The sequence below is a fragment of the Macaca fascicularis genome, chromosome 4 (assembly GCF_037993035.2).
Source record: "Macaca fascicularis isolate 582-1 chromosome 4, T2T-MFA8v1.1".
Classification (NCBI taxonomy): domain Eukaryota; kingdom Metazoa; phylum Chordata; class Mammalia; order Primates; family Cercopithecidae; genus Macaca; species Macaca fascicularis.
The window spans coordinates 43294445-43312130 of NC_088378.1; the positions used below are offsets into that span (position 1 = coordinate 43294445).

Below are 17686 nucleotides of genomic sequence, written 5' to 3' on the forward strand. Positions count from 1 at the left end.
TTTTTTCTTTGAGAAATGTCTGTGTATTTGCGCATGAAAATGTTCCTAATTATCTCACTCCTTTACCCCACCTCTTAGCTTCTCTTTGCCTTTGAGACCCTTTTTTCCCACTTGTTATACATGGAGAGACCTTCACCTGTAAACCCTACTTCTCAGGTCAGGGGCCATGCACCTCTGCCTTTGGACTCTCAAAATCTACTTGGAGCCTGGCATGAGATCAGTACTTAAATTTCTATTGGAGGAATTAAAAAGAGATATCTCCATATCTGTTTATATTAGAAAATAGCACATGCACTGGACGCTTGGGCTGGTGTCTTCTTGCAGTATATTCAAATCAACTGATTAATTTATTCAGCACCTGTTATGTGTCAGACACTGGGAAAATTCAAAGTAAAGTAAGACACTCATCCTACCTTTAAGGAATTCACAGCCCTCAAAGGGGACAGCTGCCCTGGGTACAGCTATTGAATCAACAGGTAAGGATGTGACTTAGGGTCACAAAGCTCTTTGTGAGTCTGGACCTGATTCTAAATGAACTTTGCTCTTTTTATATTTATTATAATTTAAAATGTCACATCCCTCCACCGAAAATTCAGCTCCTTTTCAAACATAACCATTTGTACTATTATCAGGTTATAATTGTATCATAAGTATGAATATATTGACTAGACAGATGGGATTAAAGCTAAGGGAGAAACTTCCTCACCTCTTCAATCATGTCCAACAGAGCTTTGTTACAGTTCTCAAATCGGGCTTTCCATGTGGCTGTGTCCTTTTCCAGCTTCTTCATTTTCTTAGTTGTCTACAGAAATTAGAGTGTGTGAGTGTTTATCTTGAAGAGTTAATACATCAAGGAAGCTATTAGCTCCATATGTGAGACCAGGAGAAGTCCTTTTGTTACCAGCTGCTGAAGCAAACAAATGTTCAATGTCAAGAATGAAGACTGCAGCAGAGCCATGATTTATTTCTGAGCCAGCTAGGGCAGTGGTGAGCAAACTTATTTGCACCCGAGCTAATTCAGGAAACGGGAAATGACTTAGGGGCACATGGTTTTGTCACTGCTTTTTCTTTCATTTAAAAGAAGAATATCTTTATGGAGTCCCATGAACAAGCCTGTAATTTAGGATGTTTACGGTATTGAACAGAAGACTATCACAGTGGGAAAGCTGGCATGGCCTTTTTAGCCATTAAAATGTTGATAATATCTGGGCACATCTGAGAAGTAGCTGCACAAAAGCAGCCTCTGTATTTTCTGGGTCTTTACATTTATAGAGTGAGGTAGAGTTCACAAAAATCCTTGAAATAGTCCCACAAGGAAGGTTCTATTTTCAGCCCCGATTTTATAACTGTGGAAACCACAGTTCAGAGAGGTAGAGTCATATTTAGGTGAGTTAACAGAAGAGTGGGGCTGCCATTCTTTTATTTCATTTAATGAAGCATATGGAATGTCTGGTGGTCACCAGGCCCTGGGCTAGGTGCGAGGAAGTGAGAAGTGAATACAATGCAGCCCGTCTTTTTTGAACCTGAGGCTACTCACGTTCTTGTTTGTAGGATCTCTTCTTTGCTTGGATGAAGTGGAGAACAAGGCATGTATTCAGATGCAGCTTTCCTGGATGAAACATAGCTGGGCACTCGTGGCATGGTGCCAAGCTGCCTGAGGCTGGGTACCCATGGAGGCCAGAGGCTGGGCCCAAGACTGTCAGCCCCTGGCTCTGTAGAGAAGCTAGGTTTTTAATTTTGATCATATTTTAGTTTAGTAGTTTGTAAACTTCTTTTTTTGTTGTTTTCTTGTTTTTTTGTTTTGTTTTGTTGTTGTTTGTTTTTTACTCTGTCGCCAGGCTGGAGTGCAGTGGCGCGATCTCGGCTCACTGCAAACTCTGCCTCCCGAGTTCAAGCGATTCTCTTGCCTCCACCTCCTGAGTAGCTGGGATTACAGGCGCCTGCCACCACACCTGGCTAATTTTTTGTATTTTCAGTAGAAACAGGGTTTCACCATGTTGGCCAGGCGGTCTCGAACTCCTGACCTCAAGTGATCCACCAGCCTTGGCCTCCCAAAATGCCGGGATTGCAGGCGTGAGCCACTGCGCCCAGCCAGTTATTTGTAAACTTTAAGGTCATCGATCTTTTTAAGAATGTGGTGAAAGCTGTGGGACCACACTTCACAAAAATGTGCATATGTGCATCTTTCTTTGCTAATTTCTAGGGAGTTCTCAGGTCAACTACTAACCCCAGATTAAGAACTCCTGATTTAATATTTATTCCACTCTTAAAAGTACATAATTTTGAAGTAAAAACATCTTTTCCTGTTCTAATTTATACCAGTCTTAAAATGCTAGAATTAAAAAAAAAAATTTAAGAAAATAGATAGTTCTATTCTGCAATGGGAGAACTGTAACATTTAACAAGTGTCAATCTTCTTCAGGTTGCTCATTTAATTGTAAAATATATCATAGTATTTTAAAAATATATTTTAAGAGGATGTTTTCTACACTTCAAAACCATTAATGCCAATCCCTGTTCAGAAACACAGTTCTGATGCTGATTTTGTATTGGGAAGACACTGAACAAGCTTTAAACATTACATTAAATAATAATACTGGCACCTCATATTTGAAAAATAATTGTAAAAAGTTTAAATCCCTTCCAAAATACATTAATTTAAGTTCACAATCTTGTGAGTTAGGCAGGGGAAAGTGGTATCTGCATAGATTAAAAAAAAAAAAAAAATTAGAGGCCAGGAGTGGTGGCTCATGCCTGTAATCCCAGCACTTTGAGAGGCCGCGGTGGGCGGATCACATGAGGTGAAGTGTTCGAGACCAGCCTGACCAACATGGTGAAACCCCATCTTTACTAAAACTATAAAATTAACCAGACATGGTGGTGCATGCCTGTAATCCCAGCTACTTGGGAGGCTGAGGCAGGAGAATCGCTTGAACCCGGGAGGCAGAGGTTGCAGTGAGCCGAGATCGCGCCATTGCACTCTAGCCTGGGCAACAAAAGCAAAATTCCATCTCAAAAAAAAGTAAATTAGATTCAGGAAGTTAAGTGAATTGTCTAACACCACTGGAGAATTGAATTCAGGCTTTCATCTTCTCATTCAAGGCTCTGTCAGTTAAATCATATTATATAAGTTACGTTTTCTTCTAAGAAGGTTCTTGTAAGATGGCATTTCCTATTCTAACATTCTTTTGTATATTTGTATAAAGGTTTTTTTTGTTTTGTTTTGTTTCGAGACAGAGTCTTGCTCTGTTGCCTAGGCTGGAGTGCAGTGGCATGATCTCGCTCACTGCAACCTCCGCCTCTTGGGTTCAAGTGATTCTCCTGCCTCACCCTCCTGAGTAGCTGGGATTACAGGCACGTGCCCCCATGCCCGGCTAATTTTTGTGTTTTTAGTAGAGACGGGGTTCACCATCTTGGCCAGGCTGGTCTCAAACTCCTGACCTTGTGATCCGCCCGCCTTGGGCTCCCAAAGTGCTGGAATTGTAGGCATGAGCCACTGCGCCAGGCCAAATTTTTTTTTTTTTTTTTTAATTCTTAGAAGGTTATATTTTGACTTTAGTATATACAACAAAATGTTAAATTGCTAGCTCTGTTTTTTTTTTTTTTTTTTAAGTTATCCATGGGTTAGAAAAAGAACTATTCTTTCTCAGAGTGAAAATGTAACCTAGAATTTTTGTACTCCTGCTAAGATTAATACACTAGATACTTACCAATTAAAAAATACAACCCAAACCTCATTCCTACTTATAAACATTTCATTACTTTGTGAAATGCACCAAAATATCCTAGTGAGAGAAAAAGGAAACCAAAGGAAATTTGCCTGTCAAAATAGAAAATGTCAATATTTTGTTGGTGATAAGCAATACTCACTTTGTCCATTTCCTGTTTGAAAGTGGCAAACACCTCATTGCTTTTTGTTAGCGTGCTCTGGAATTCTTCAAACCTTCCTGAGTAGAGAGTGAGCTGTAAACAGAGGAAAGAGTGGATCTTTCAGAATACTTCCAGAAGAAAACAACAGGTCATTATTCATTATTTAAAGGAATTCTCAATATAGGATTAGTAATACGTTTAGTTATTTTATTTACTACAAGATTAACCTAGGTCAGTGAGCATGATTGAAATGCTTCTTTAAAATAAAAATGAAAACAGCCCAGGCGCAGTGGCTCACGCCTGTGATGCCAACACTTTGGGAGGCCAAGGCAGATGGATCACCTGAGGTCAAGGGTTTGAGACCAGTCTGGCCAACACGGTGAAACCCCATCTCTACTAAAAATACAAACATTAGCCGGGTATGGTGGTGGGCACCTGTAATCCCAGCTACTTGGGATGCTGAGGCAGGAGAAACGCTTGAACCTGGGAGGTGGAGGTTGCAGTGAGCTGAGATCGTGCCGTTGCACTCCAGCCTGGGCAACAAGAGCGAAACTCCATCTCAAAAAAAAAAAAAAAAAAGAAAAACGAAAAAAGAAAATATGGTATCATTATATTAAAACTTTTATTAACATATGTTGAGTACTATGTGCATGGACTGTATGTACAAAAGTATTTAACACGTGCGTCTGCATGAGGGACCTGCACTTCTAATGGGAAGACCATCTCAAAGACAACTTGACTATGGGACAATGGCTGCAAAGTCAAGTCAGTTAAGGACAGTGCGTGATCGAAGAAGGTGAGTGTGGCAGGTGATCATGTGAGTCACATGTTTATGGAGAAGGTGAACCTGGAACTTGGTCCTGAAGGAAGGGAAAAATTAGACAAATGAAAAGATATGATAAAGGAAATGTGGGCTGGACACGGATAAGGGCCATTACCATGATGCAGGTTGTATACCACTCTAGGCAGGTGCCATTTCTGTTTCAGACATCAGAGTTTTGTATATTTCTGAATATGGCATTCCAGCCAATAGCAGTTAAATGTCCCTTTTTATCAAAATCAGTTTATTGCATCAGTTTTCCACAGATAGAAGTGATGAGTCTTGAAAAATAGATGCCTTTTTCTAATTTGCAGAGAAGCATTGTATGGGTTAGCATTTGCCAAGTGTGTGGCTCACCATAGAGACATGGCGAGCAGCATTTGTATTGCCAAGTCCTTAATTCTAGCACTTGCATTCAGGGTGGAAATGGGGCAACACAGGGAAGCAAAGTGTGTAAATACTTGATCGTTAATGACAGTGATAAAATAATAAAATCTTGTCTCTGAAAATAATATTAGGGTAGCATGTTTTGAATAAGAGAGGATTTAGTATGGATGATTCAGATTGGTCAAAACTCAATTTTCAAATGAATCTTTGGTACTCTTGAGTGTCCAGAATAGTCCCAAGTCCTCAAATGGGTATAACATTTTCATACAACACATTTTTTTGTATGAAGAAGCAGACTTGCAGCATCCATCAACAAACAAGGGCCCTGGCTGCACTGGACGGACCAGGAAGGCTGGGTTATCAGCTGGAAGGAAGGCATCGACCAGTGTTATCAGTGTGAGTGTCTTTTTTAAAGCACAGAAAGCAGCCTGAATGAAAGCTGGCAGATTGGAGCGTTTCCAGTCTTGGGGTGTGTGTGTGAGAGGGAGTATGTATGAGTCAAACAATCCCTAGAGCCCAGAAAATTGCTTATCTAGAATGAGTTTTCCCCAATAATTTGGAGTAGCAGAGATTTTACTGCAGCAGACAGCAATGATAACATAAATTATTTCTGTAGAATATAGATTATCCAAAGAAAAGCCAAATGACAGCTGATCATCATTTTGAAATCTCTCATTAGTACTGTGAGTATGTGACATAACCAAAATTTGTTTCTCATGATTCCTTGACACACAGATTAAAGAGACAGAGTAAAGGGGCATCAAGGAATCCATGGCCAAGAAGGGGCTCTAGGGTTTTACACACACAGACACAGACTCTCTCTCTCTCTCTCTCACACATGCATGGTGCATAAGACAATATTTACTGTGGTTTTTTTTTTTTTCTTTCTTTCTTTTAAGAGACAGTCTGATTCTGTCACCCAGGCTGGAGTGCAATTGTGTGATCCTAGCTCACTGCAGCCTCAACCTCCTGGGCTTAAGGGACCCTCCTGCATCAGCCTCCAGAGTAGCTACAACTACAGGCATAAGCCACCATGCGTGGTTTTTTTTTTTTTTTTTTTTTAACCTAGGCTGGTCTCAAACTCCTGGCCTCAAGCAATCCTCCTGCCCCAACTTCCCAAAGTGTTTGGATTACAAGTATGAGCCACTGTACCCAGCCAATCATGTACAATGTACTATGACATATTCTGTTCAATTGTGTTTTCATTTTTTTTTTTTTTTTTTCAAAATACTGGCTGGAATCCACTGTGGGCCAGAATTAATTTCGGGGACCACATATGGGTCAGACCTCTCAGTTGGAGACACTGTGCCCTAGGGTTAGCTCTTGGGGACTGGCTACCTACCCTGCACATCATCCATTGGCCTAGGGTGGGAACAAGTACCCCCAGCAGATCCCGGTCACCTTCTGTCACAACATCTTTCCATTTGTATTCTCAGTCCGGCCTCTTTTGTTAACTTTTTTCCTTAATTTCTCCCCATTCTTTTTCCAACTTATCAGTAACTCTAGCAGAATTACGTAGACGGCAGACACTGTGGTCTCCTGAGCTGGTCCTCCCCATCCCTCTTGCAGCCCTGTAGTTGGGGCAGGAGTGAGCACATGTCTGGTCCATCTCACAGAGGCAGCCTTGTTGGAATCAGCAAGAACAACCACTCCCAGGACTTCAGCCTCAACATGAGCTAACAGACATTAAAAACTCTCAGGTTCGATTGTCTTCACTTGACTGGGTAAGGCTGTCTTCATGTCTTACTTTTCCATGTGTACCTGTTAAATTTTTCCATCGTGTCTCAAAGTGAAGGCTTTATAAAAGAAAAAGGCAGAATGTTCTTTGTGGTGTATTAATTGGGCAGATTTTGTTTCCGTTTCTTATGTTTTCTTGTTGCTGGCTCATTAGCATGGAGAAGACAGACACACCCAGAGTTCTGAGAAGTAGTGTCTTGATTCATCACCAGCTCTTCTGTGCTTTTTCTAGTTATGGTTTTAGTTTTTGTTTTCTTTCTATTAAATAAATTAATTGTAGTAAAATACACATAACACAAAAGTTACCATCCTAACCATTTTTAAGTGTATACTTCAGAATTGCTAAGTATGTTTCCAATATGGTGTAACCAATCTCCAGAACCTTTAACATCTTGCAAAATGGAAACTTTATACACATTAAACAACAATTCCCCATTTCTTCCTTCCAGTGACCAGTCTAATATTTTGCTTTTCTTCCTATTTGACCTCTCTGTCTGGTGGCAAAAACTATGGATTTCTCAGATAACTCTAACACTCTCCTACTTACTAAACATTTGTACTTCTTGTTTACTAAATGGATATTTGTTTGGGAGCGTCTTCCCTCTCACTATCGTGCTGACATGATGCATGTTTGGTTTCATGTGTCATGTTCCCAGTATCACTTTGGTATTTCGGAGAGCCAGGGAAGGACATCCAGAGGTCATGCACAGATTTCCCCTGCCAGAGGCACAAATAGAAACAAACTCTTCTATGATTAGAACAACAACAAAAATTGCCTCAATATTTCACTTTTAAATGGGCCAACTGACACACACAGTCTTTTTACTGAGCACTAAATGTTAATTACAGACATTCATAGAGTATGGGAAACAGCTGTGTCCAGGGATCATCTTGGTGAACCTGTGAGATTTGGTTTGGGAGTAAGTCCCATGACAAGAACAGGTGCAGCAGTGCTCTCCTCTCACCCTGTAGAGGTACGGGGAGGATTTCAGACTTTAAAGACTCCGATTACATGCTTTTAACAATTTACCCACTGATCTTTCCCCTCGGGTAGTATTTTGTGTCCACATCAGATATTGCTGACTTCCCACATCTGCTACTGTCTTCATCCTTATTGATCCAATGAACAGTCTATTTGTAGTGACAATTGTATCCCATCGATCGTCTCTGACATTTATTCTGTTGCCTTGGCTTGTATAATTGAAAGCCAGACATCGCTTCCCTAAGTGAGAAGCCTGCCCTCAGTTGGCCAGCAGAGGTCTTGTGACTGAAAAGTGACTTCTCTAGGAAAACAACACAATCTGTCCTTGATAATTCTCTTGCCCAGACCTTAGAAATGGGGCCTTCGCCTTGGCCTCCTGCTACTCCCACCCCTTTAAAGACAGAGTAAAACCAAAGGAAGTGTTGGAGTGTTACGCAGAAGAATCTGTGATAGAGTTTGTTTTCAAAGTTTAAAAGTTTTAAAAATATAATGTTGATACTTTTTAATGAGGAGTTTGTTTAAACATGATTACATGTAGGGATTCAGGACCTCTATTTTCTTCTTGAGGCTTAAGTAATTACTGGAATTTCAAAGGTAACTTGGAGACAAAAAAGAAAGACAAAGGAGGGTTCTTGCAATTAGTGAGGCTGCCTGCCTGCACTGTGGAACACTGCGGGCAATGGAGAAGAAGGCGGTGTCAACTTAGCTTAGGGCCACACTTCTTCAGCTCTGGAAGTTCTCTATGGTCATGAACTACAGCAGAATAGCATCTTGAGATCATCTTTTCCAGTGTTTCTTCAACTTTTTTGCAACTTAAGACTCCTGTTGGGCTGGGCGCGGTGGCTCACGCCTGTAATCCCAGCACTTTGGGAGGCCGAGGCGGGTGGATCACGAGGTCAGGAGATCAAGATCATCCTGGCTAACACGGTGAAACCCCATCTCTACTAAAAACACAAAAAATTAGCAGGACGTGGAGGCGGGCACCTGTAGTCCCAGCTACTCAGGAGGCTGAGGTAGGAGAATGGCGTGAACCCAGGAGGCGGAGCTTGCAGTGAGCTGACATCACACCACTGCACTCCAGCCTGGGCCACAGAGAGAGACTCCGTCTCAAAAAAAAGTCTCCTGTTGTCTCATATTTCCTTATACGAATCCTTACCTATGAAATAATACTACTAGTTCATACACTAATTAATAGTCAAGCAGAGATTTTTCTCTCTCTTATTGATGATTATATCGCCAAACCTAGAACCATGCCTAGCACTTAGTAGATGCTCAGTAAATATTGGTTGAATTAATTATGCTTATTTTGGGCCAGACACTGAGCAAAATGCTTTGCATGCATGACTTGAAAACCAACTACATATATTATATATGCACTAACTGATGTTCCTTTTAAAAAACTTAAACATAGGCATAATTTCCATCCACAGTTGCTGAGCAAGAGGTGAAGTAATATCAGAAACAACTACATTTTAGATAGGAGCTGCTACCTTATGTGCTGATGTTCGAGAAACGCTGAAAAGTCATAGGCCTCTCAGGGGTTGCAGGACTCCAGACTGGGGTCATTGATTCATTATAGCACTTTCATTTTGCAGACCAGGAAATTCAGTTCCTTAGAGGTTTAGGTGAGTTGCACAGGGTCACACAGCTTCTCAAAGAGCTAGCACTCGGACCTGGTGCCTGGACTCGGGGATGAACGAGGAACAACAGCAAATCTAGAACCCCTGGTTGATGGTTTTTTAAGTTTGAGGGGGTATAGGTGGGAAATTAGATCAAAACCTTTGTATTTGTATTGTACAGGTCATTAAAGGCCTTGATTCTGATGCCAGCTGAATGAATCACTCTGTCGCCTGCAGTTTAACAATATAATCTACTCTGCTCAAGTTGATTGTCTTCATTTTGCATGGAGGAGTAGAGATTGCATGTCGCAGATGATGTAAACAGTGCACAGCTTCAAGTATTATTTATTGTTCCCCTCAAGGCTCTGTGTGGTGAATGAGGCACAGATAGAATTAGAGGCCTTGGCTTGATTCCTTGAGGTCACACCCCCTTTCCTTCTGCTAGACAGTCAGCAGTCAGCCACCCACCCTACACCATGATGCGATGAGTTCCGTGACTGCCTTAAGGATGATCTTGAGTTTGTAACTCCGGGCCCTTTGATTCAGACACATTATGGTTCTAACCTCTATGCACCTAGTGTATTAAAACAATTCTTCTTTATTATCAGAGAATAGTTCATACTGGAGAAAATAATTTATTATTGCTTTGCTATATACACATTGCAGATATATGCTTTAAGAAGGCCAGATATGAAAATGTTCCCTGTATTTTGTCTATGTAGTGGTATAATCTGTGATTTAAAATTTCTTATTTGCTTTTTTCTTTTACAATGAACACGATTTGTGTGTGTGTGTGTGTGTGTGTGTGTGTGTGTGTGTGTTTACAATGAACAAGTACTCAGCTGTCAGCACATAAACATTTACAAATCTTAAATTAGTGATGCCCAGCTTGGAAGGCTTCGGATTTCCTTGCCTTCAGTGAATTTCTCCCTGTGACCTCACAGTTCCTTTAGCACTTGGGTGTTTCCCGGGGCAGCGGAAGTCCTTCTGTGGCCCGTGGCAGGACGGTACTCCTGGAACCCACAGGGACCATTATTTAGGATGGGCAGAGTCCCAAGATAGGGGGAAGATGGGTAGCTGGCTTTCTTCCAGAGTCACCTGGGGCATAAACGTCCAGAATGGTCCCCCTTTCTTTTTAGAATCTGAAATAGGACCCCCCAGAGTCTAACAGAAGCACATAAAAGTTGCCACGCAGCCAAATCAAAATGGTTCCTGACTTGCCTGCCACTTCTATCCATTCACCACTGACAAGGCCAACCTCTGATGGCACAGAAACTTGAGTGGTGACTATTTTTCTCATTTCTTTTTCTTTTTCTTTTTTCTTTTTTTTTTAATTGAGATGGAGTCTTGCTCTGTCACCCAGGCTGGAGTGCAGTGGCGTGATCTCGGCTCACTGCAGCCTCTGGCTCCTGAGTTCCAGTGATACTCCTGCCTCAGCCTACTGGGTAGCTGGGATTACAGGCACATGCTACCACACCCGACTAAGGTTTGTATCTTTTTAATAGAGACAGGGTTTCACCATGTTGGCCAGGCTGGTCTTGAACTCCTGACCTCAGGTGATCTGCCCACCTTGGCCTCCCAAAGTGCTGGGATTACACGCGAGCCACCGCGCCTGGGCCTAATTTTCTTTTTATGATAAATAATATCAAAACATGAGGACATTTTAAGAATCGCCAGTCATAGATGGTGCATCTAAGCAGTTTACATTTTCTTCTTACCTTAACAGGGCAATGAGAGGGAAAACACAGCAGAAATAAGAAGCGCTAGATGGGAACCTGGACACTGGCTGACACTGTTGACCATTGTACTGTCATCCATTGTCTGTCAACAAACCTTTGACTGGATGTTGCTGGTGCAGAACATTTCTTTTTCATAGATATAATATTGTGCTTTTATTTTTACTTAAAAATACGAATAAATGTGAAGTTGTTCTTCATTTCCAACTCCCCCCCATCCCCTGCCACATAGGAGGACCTCTGCTGCCCACCTTTGGCCCCAGCCTTTTTATCTGGGGACCGCGAGGACAGCGCCCCCATGCCTCGTCCCCTTGGCCTCACCTGAGCCTGTAGGACTGTCTCCTGCTCCTTCAGCACTTTCGCCTGAAGCTTCCACTCTGCCGCCTGGTTCAGCAACTATGAGAAGAGAAAGTGTGTGGAAAGATGGTCAGATTGACCTTTTAGATTACTATTTGGCTGTAATTTGTCTATAAAACTTAATAACCTGCTCATTAACCTCCTTAAGTAATTTTTTGGGACTCTGAAAAGAATCTAAGAAAGCTAAAAAAAAACCAGGCCCAGCACGGTGGCTCATGCCTGTTATCCCAGCACTTTGGGAGGCTGAGCTGGGAGGATTGCTGGAGGCCAGGAGTTTGAGACCAGCCTGGGCTACATAGGGAGACCCTGTCACTAAAAAAAAAAAAAAAAAAAATTAGTCAGGGGTGATGATGCATGCCTGCAGTCCCAGCAACTCAAGAGGCTGAGGCAGGAGGATCACTTGAGCCCCGGAATCTCAGGTTGCAATGAGTTATGATGAGGCTGCTGCACTCTAGCCTGGGCAACAGAGTGAGACTCCACTTCTAAAAAAATAAAGGAAGAAAAAGAAAAAGAAAGCCAAGAAAATAATTGGCCTAAAAAAGTTGGATTCTCAACTATAAACTAGTGGTTTTAATGAAAAAAAAAAAAGCCTCCAGCTTAAGTATGAATCACAAAAAATTCAACTTCCCACCACATTCTGGAACCCTCTCTAGCAATCCTGGCCAACAATCATTCAGCCTCTGCTTGAACCTCTCCAGAACTTCCTCACTTGGTGCACTTTTGTCAGCAACTGTTTCTTTTCTTTCTTTTTCTTTTTCTCTTTTTTTTTTTTTTTTTTTTTGAGACCGAGTTTCTCTTTTGTCGCCCAGGCTGGAATGCAGTGGTGTGATCTCAGCTCCCTGCACCCTCCACCTCCTGGGTTCAAGTGATTCTCCCACCTCAGCCTTCTCAGTAGCTGGAATTACAGACACCTGCCACCACGCCCAGCTAATTTTTATAGTTTTAGTAGAGAAGGGGTTTTGCCATGTTGGCCAGGCTGGTCTCCAACTCCTGACCTCGTGATCTGCCTGCCTTGGCCTCCCAAAGTGCTGGGATCACAGGTATGAGCCACCGTGCCTGGCCAACAACTGTTTCTTGATAGTAAACCCGGAATCATTCTCCTAGACCACTGTTCTCCACCATAGCACATGTGATACAGTAAGAAATATGTATGTCCTTGGTCTTTGTCCCTGATTCCTGACACAGAGCTTCTAACATGCATCAGAATCTCCTATGGAACATATTAAAATGCAGATGCCTCTCAGATAATATGATTTAGGAAGTACAGGGTGTGACTGAAATCTGTGCTTAAAGAAAATACCCAAAATGGTCTGGATATCAGTGGTCTGTGGATTACATTTTGAGAAATACGGGTTAGAAGTTTGACTTACTGGTCTGAATCCTGGCCCCTGAGAGCTGATGGGTTAAACTGAAAAGGTGATTTGGGCATACAATGACACACTCATATATAAGCTTGTAATTTTTAACTTAAGATGAATGTCTATTTCTCAATTTTGAGGAGGGGCTGTGGTCTTTGTTTTGGGTATGGATCTTCTGATTAGAGTTCAGAGGGTTTTTTATTTTGTTTTTATTATTATTTAAAAAATCACATACATAGTGTGCCATATAAGATTTCTAGGTTGTTAGGCTTGTGTGTGTGTTTAGCAATAGTGCTACAACCTAAAAATACTTGTGAAGCAGCTTGACTGGATAATTCTCTAGAGTTTTCCACTTCCCCCCAGTCTTTTATAGCTACTCATATCTAGTTTGACAGTTTTTTGCCACTTGTTTGCATTTAGTCTTTCAAAGCACTAAGCATAATTTGCACAAACAGTTTTTTGTTTTCATACTTATATTTCATCAGTTTATGTAACATCCTGTTGATTTACACAAAAGCAAGTGCAATTGGAAAGAAAAGGTTTGTGCAAAGAGCTGATTCTTGGTAAGCTCCACTTTACTAAACTAGGGCAAATATTTGTAGCCCTTCCAGAGAGTGACTTGGTAGACCTGCGAGTCAGCATGCTGTGGGCATCAGTTAGTGTGTTTCACAAAGACAATAGTGAACATCAGAGATCAATTTGGCTAGTCTGTCTGGAGGCCATCAATTAAGAAGTTTCTCTTATATTTGAAGATAGGCTGATTTAAATTTCTTACTTTTAGTTTATCCCTATTGTAAAAAAATGTCCACGAGGTCTATGCATTGCTTATGTAATCGGAACCAAAAAAACCAACAATACAATCATTATTTTTAAAAACTGGAAAGCATCTTTTTCCTCATCTAAGTTTGTCTTTTTCCTACGGCCCAACCTCTCCATTTGTAAAATGGGTTGTATTTGTTCCTCTATGCTTCCCAGTATGCAGTGAGGATTGATTCTTAATAGAAGTGCAACTGACTGGTCCTATGAGAGGACTAGGGCAGCTGTGGAATAGAAGCCCTACAGTGTCCCCTCTGGCCATCTAAGGGGAGTGTTGGCACTGTGCCTGCTTATTGTGAGCTGGCTATGCAGCCTTGTTGTGACTGGTGACCCCTGACCTCGAGGGAGGCTGGTGGCTGCCTATTCTGCCTGGATGACCTGATACCTCATCACTTCCAACCCAGGTAGGCGGCTAGCTTCGAAGAACTGAGGGGAGCTCCCTCTCTTTGACTCAAATCTGTTTTGCTGAACCAGGGCGGGGTGCTAGTTTCTTGCTAAGGCTGGATCGTCTCAAACCTGCTCTCCAATGTCTCTCATGAGCATCTTTGTCTAGTTCTTTCTCGGTCGTGTCTCATGTGTTATATAACAAAGTACTGATATCCTGTGGGAAGCATATTTTACCCAAGAGGGTAATTACACCAATGGTGGAATTTCTATTCTCTTGGATTGTGAATAATTGAATGTTTTATTTCTTGCTTTCAGAGCTAGGTTGTAGACGGATTTCATAAGTTAATCTTTTTCTTAAGAGAACATGGACTTCTGATTTGAAATTATCCAATGTCCACCAGATTATATTGCTCAAAATTTGTCTTTTTGTTGCCATGTTTGAAAAGTTATTTTAAAATTACTATTCTAACCAATTGAATTGATTCTGGTCTGATTTTGGGTAAATGAAAAGCTCAAGATCAAAATGTGAAATGGCCAAATTTGAATAATTGGTCCATGGACTATGTTTTACCTCTCTCTCACCCCAGCAACAGATACATGCCTCAACTCATACCTCTGAAACACACATCTGAGTGTGATGCATCGTCACAGAGAGTGTGGGCTTTGGGAACAGACGCACAGAAGATCAAAACACATCTTGCTCAGTCAGCAGCGTGTGACCTTTACAAGTTGCGTATCTTCTTGGAGCCTCAATTCTCTCATCCGTAGAATGGCCTTACAGCTTTTTAGGGGGTGCTTGGAGTTAATGAGATATCAATAAACACTGCCACTCAGTTTCCTCAGGTCAAAACTTAGGAGTCATCCTTGACTCTCTCCTTTTCTCTTTGTCACCAGCTTCAGGTCTGCAGCACTGCCTGTTGATTTCACATTGAAAACAACTTTCATCCATCTCCAACCCTCTTCTCTGCTGCCATATCCCTAAACCAGGTCATTGTCACATTTCATCTGATTGCTATAGTAGTCCCCTAATTGTCTTCTTGCTCTTTTGTCCCTCTGCAGTCTATTTTCCATCCAGGAGCCAAATTAATCTTAGCAGATGCAGAGTAGATCATGCCATCACTTCCTTTGCAGAAGTACCCAGTACTTTCCCATTGTATTTAGAATGAAATCCAAATGACTTTTTACGCCCTACAAAGCTACCCAGTTTGGCCCCTGCTTACCTCTCCAGCTTCATTTTGAACTTTTCCCCCATGCTCTTGCTTCCCTGACCTTTTCCTGTTTCTGGAGCACACCAAACTGGCTCCAGCATTAGGGTGTTTGTTGCTGCTGCAGATGCTGGAGACGATGCTCCAAGTGGCAGCTCCTCATCGGGCAGGGCTTAGCTCAATCAAGCATTCTTCCCTCCAGGAGGCCTTCCTGGTCACTCAATCTAAAGTACATCCCCTTCTTTGGCCCCTTCTCAGTTTCTCTTTATTTCCTTAGTAGCAGTGATTATTGTCTGTAATGACCCTTCCTTGTTTGCTCGTCTATTGCCTTTCTTTTTCCAGTTAGACTCTGATCTCCATAGTGGGAGATGGCCCTTCTCTGTCTTGTTCACGGCTATGTCCCAGCACCTAACACAGTCCTTAGCAGATAACAGGCACTTGAAAAATATGTGTGGAATGGATGCATGACGATTTTATGTAGAAAGTAGTGTAGATACAGTGCCTCAGACTGGGCTGGCTAATTTAGTTCTCCATAGAAGTTGGGGCTCTTTCTCCATCAGTCTAGTGCTCTTTGACCATTATAAAAACAACTTGCAGCCGGGCGCGGTGGCTCACGCCTGTAATCCCAGCACTTTGGGAAGCCGATGGGGGTGGATCACCTGAGGTCAGGAGTTCGAGACCAGCCTGGCCAACAGGGTGAAACCATGTCTCTACTAAAAATACAGAAAAAGTAGCCGGGCATGGTAGTGGGCGCCTGTAATCCCAGCTACTTGGGAGGCTAAGGCAGGAGAATTGCCGGAACCTGGGAGGCAGAGGTTGCAGTGGAGATCGCACCACTGCATTCTAGCCTGAACGACAGAGACTCTGTCTCAAATAAATAAATAAATACAAAACAACTTGCTCAGAGTGTCTCTGACACTGAGTTGGAGCAGATATGCAGAATGACTAAAATGATAAGTACATATTCCTTTTCTCGTTTGTGTCGCTCCTCTGCTTCCTTCATCATTTCTTGGGCCTGCTCAAGCTTTGCATCCACCAGCTTCTGCTGCAGTTCTCTGTGTTTAAATATTTTGTCCAGATGCTAAGAAAAATAAAGTACACATAGAAAGTTTGGTTTATTATTGGTGCTTAAAAATGCAAAATAAAATAATTCACATTAATATACATTCTCCAGGTTTTAAGATGTAAAAGAAGAGAGGGATAAATGCATTGGCATCACTTACAGCTTTATACTAAAGCTGTAAATTGGTGAACCACGCCCACCCCCAACTTTGCACCACACACACAAAGGTAGCTACAAAAGGTAGAGGCACCAGAGTTCAGCAGTGTCAACACCAAAAGATCCATACAATATTTTTCTACATTTGGTAACTATTAGATATGATGCTATTTATTATGTTAGACAGCGCAGACAATCATCTATCAGTATACAATATACAGGGGCTGCAGTTGTATTATTTGGTATTTTGGCTCTTTCTGTGACTATAAAACCACTTTTAATCACAACATTGGTGCAATTTATCATGATGAATTCTCCGCATTCTTGCCTCTGGCGTTGTGAGAAAGTCTTGGGGTGCCAGCATGTGGTCTGAGGTCTGGGAGTGAGGCCTGAGCCCCCCTGAATTCTACTCTGTTGCTCTGGTGGGGATGACAAGGCCAAGGGTCATAGAGAAATTGATTTGCAAATATGCAGAGCTCGCCACACCTTTTGACCTCTGGACTAGTTTGGTGAAGAGAAACTTACAACTCTACCTCAGTATGGATAACTTCCTGGTCACTAGGAGGTCCCATCAGAAACAGGACATGGAATTCTACCCTTGGGCTTTACTTAGAACCAGTCCCAGGAATATACAACTAGTATAGCAGCCCATTCCCATCTGAGATCTCTCTGAAGAGTATGGATATTTTGCTTTCACTCCTTCCTTTCTTCTTTAGTCTGAACCTCCACTCTGGAGCAGGATTGATCCTCGTGACAAGATAAAATGGTAGCATGGCATTTTGGCTTACTGTGAGGAGTTTCTTGATTTACCTAACCACTGCGACCATATGCTGTTGGCTCAGTTTTGTGCTTGATAAAATCTTAGCATGTTGCCAACGGAGCCGCTTTGACTATGTTATGTTACATTTTAAAGCAGAGATTTAAAATTTGGGTGGGATAGGGAACAGAATATGATGTATCAAAATCCTGAGAGGGTATTTGGAATCTTAAAAACATATTAAATATTAAAATATAATTTGGTGATAACAAAAGACGTTGATCATCCCCCTAATATAACCTATTCAAAGTAAAAGGCTTTTGGCTCTTGTGACTGTGGGTAAGTGGTTTAATCTCTTAGCTTCTGCTTCCCATCTATAATATATTATTAACTAGTGCATAAGATTGTTGAGACAATTAAATGCCATATTGTATGT

The 17686-nt window shown here is 41.7% G+C and overlaps 1 protein-coding gene across 3 annotated transcripts in view; it reads right to left on the reverse strand.

The window, feature by feature from the left end:
• Positions 1-17686, reverse strand: part of TXLNB (taxilin beta) — a 63945-nt gene that overhangs the window by 18482 nt on the left and 27777 nt on the right. For 2 of the 3 annotated variants that reach the window (XM_074037145.1, XM_074037146.1), the window contains exons 5-7: positions 16236-16355; positions 11473-11547; positions 3871-3963 (exon numbers count right to left, since the gene is read on the reverse strand). In XM_074037145.1, the coding sequence (XP_073893246.1) occupies positions 3871-3963; positions 11473-11547; positions 16236-16355 (288 nt within the window). Of the gene's footprint in view, positions 1-706; positions 803-3870; positions 3964-11472; positions 11548-16235; positions 16356-17686 lie in introns of all 3 variants that reach the window. The other variant, XM_005551986.5, reaches the window with a different exon arrangement.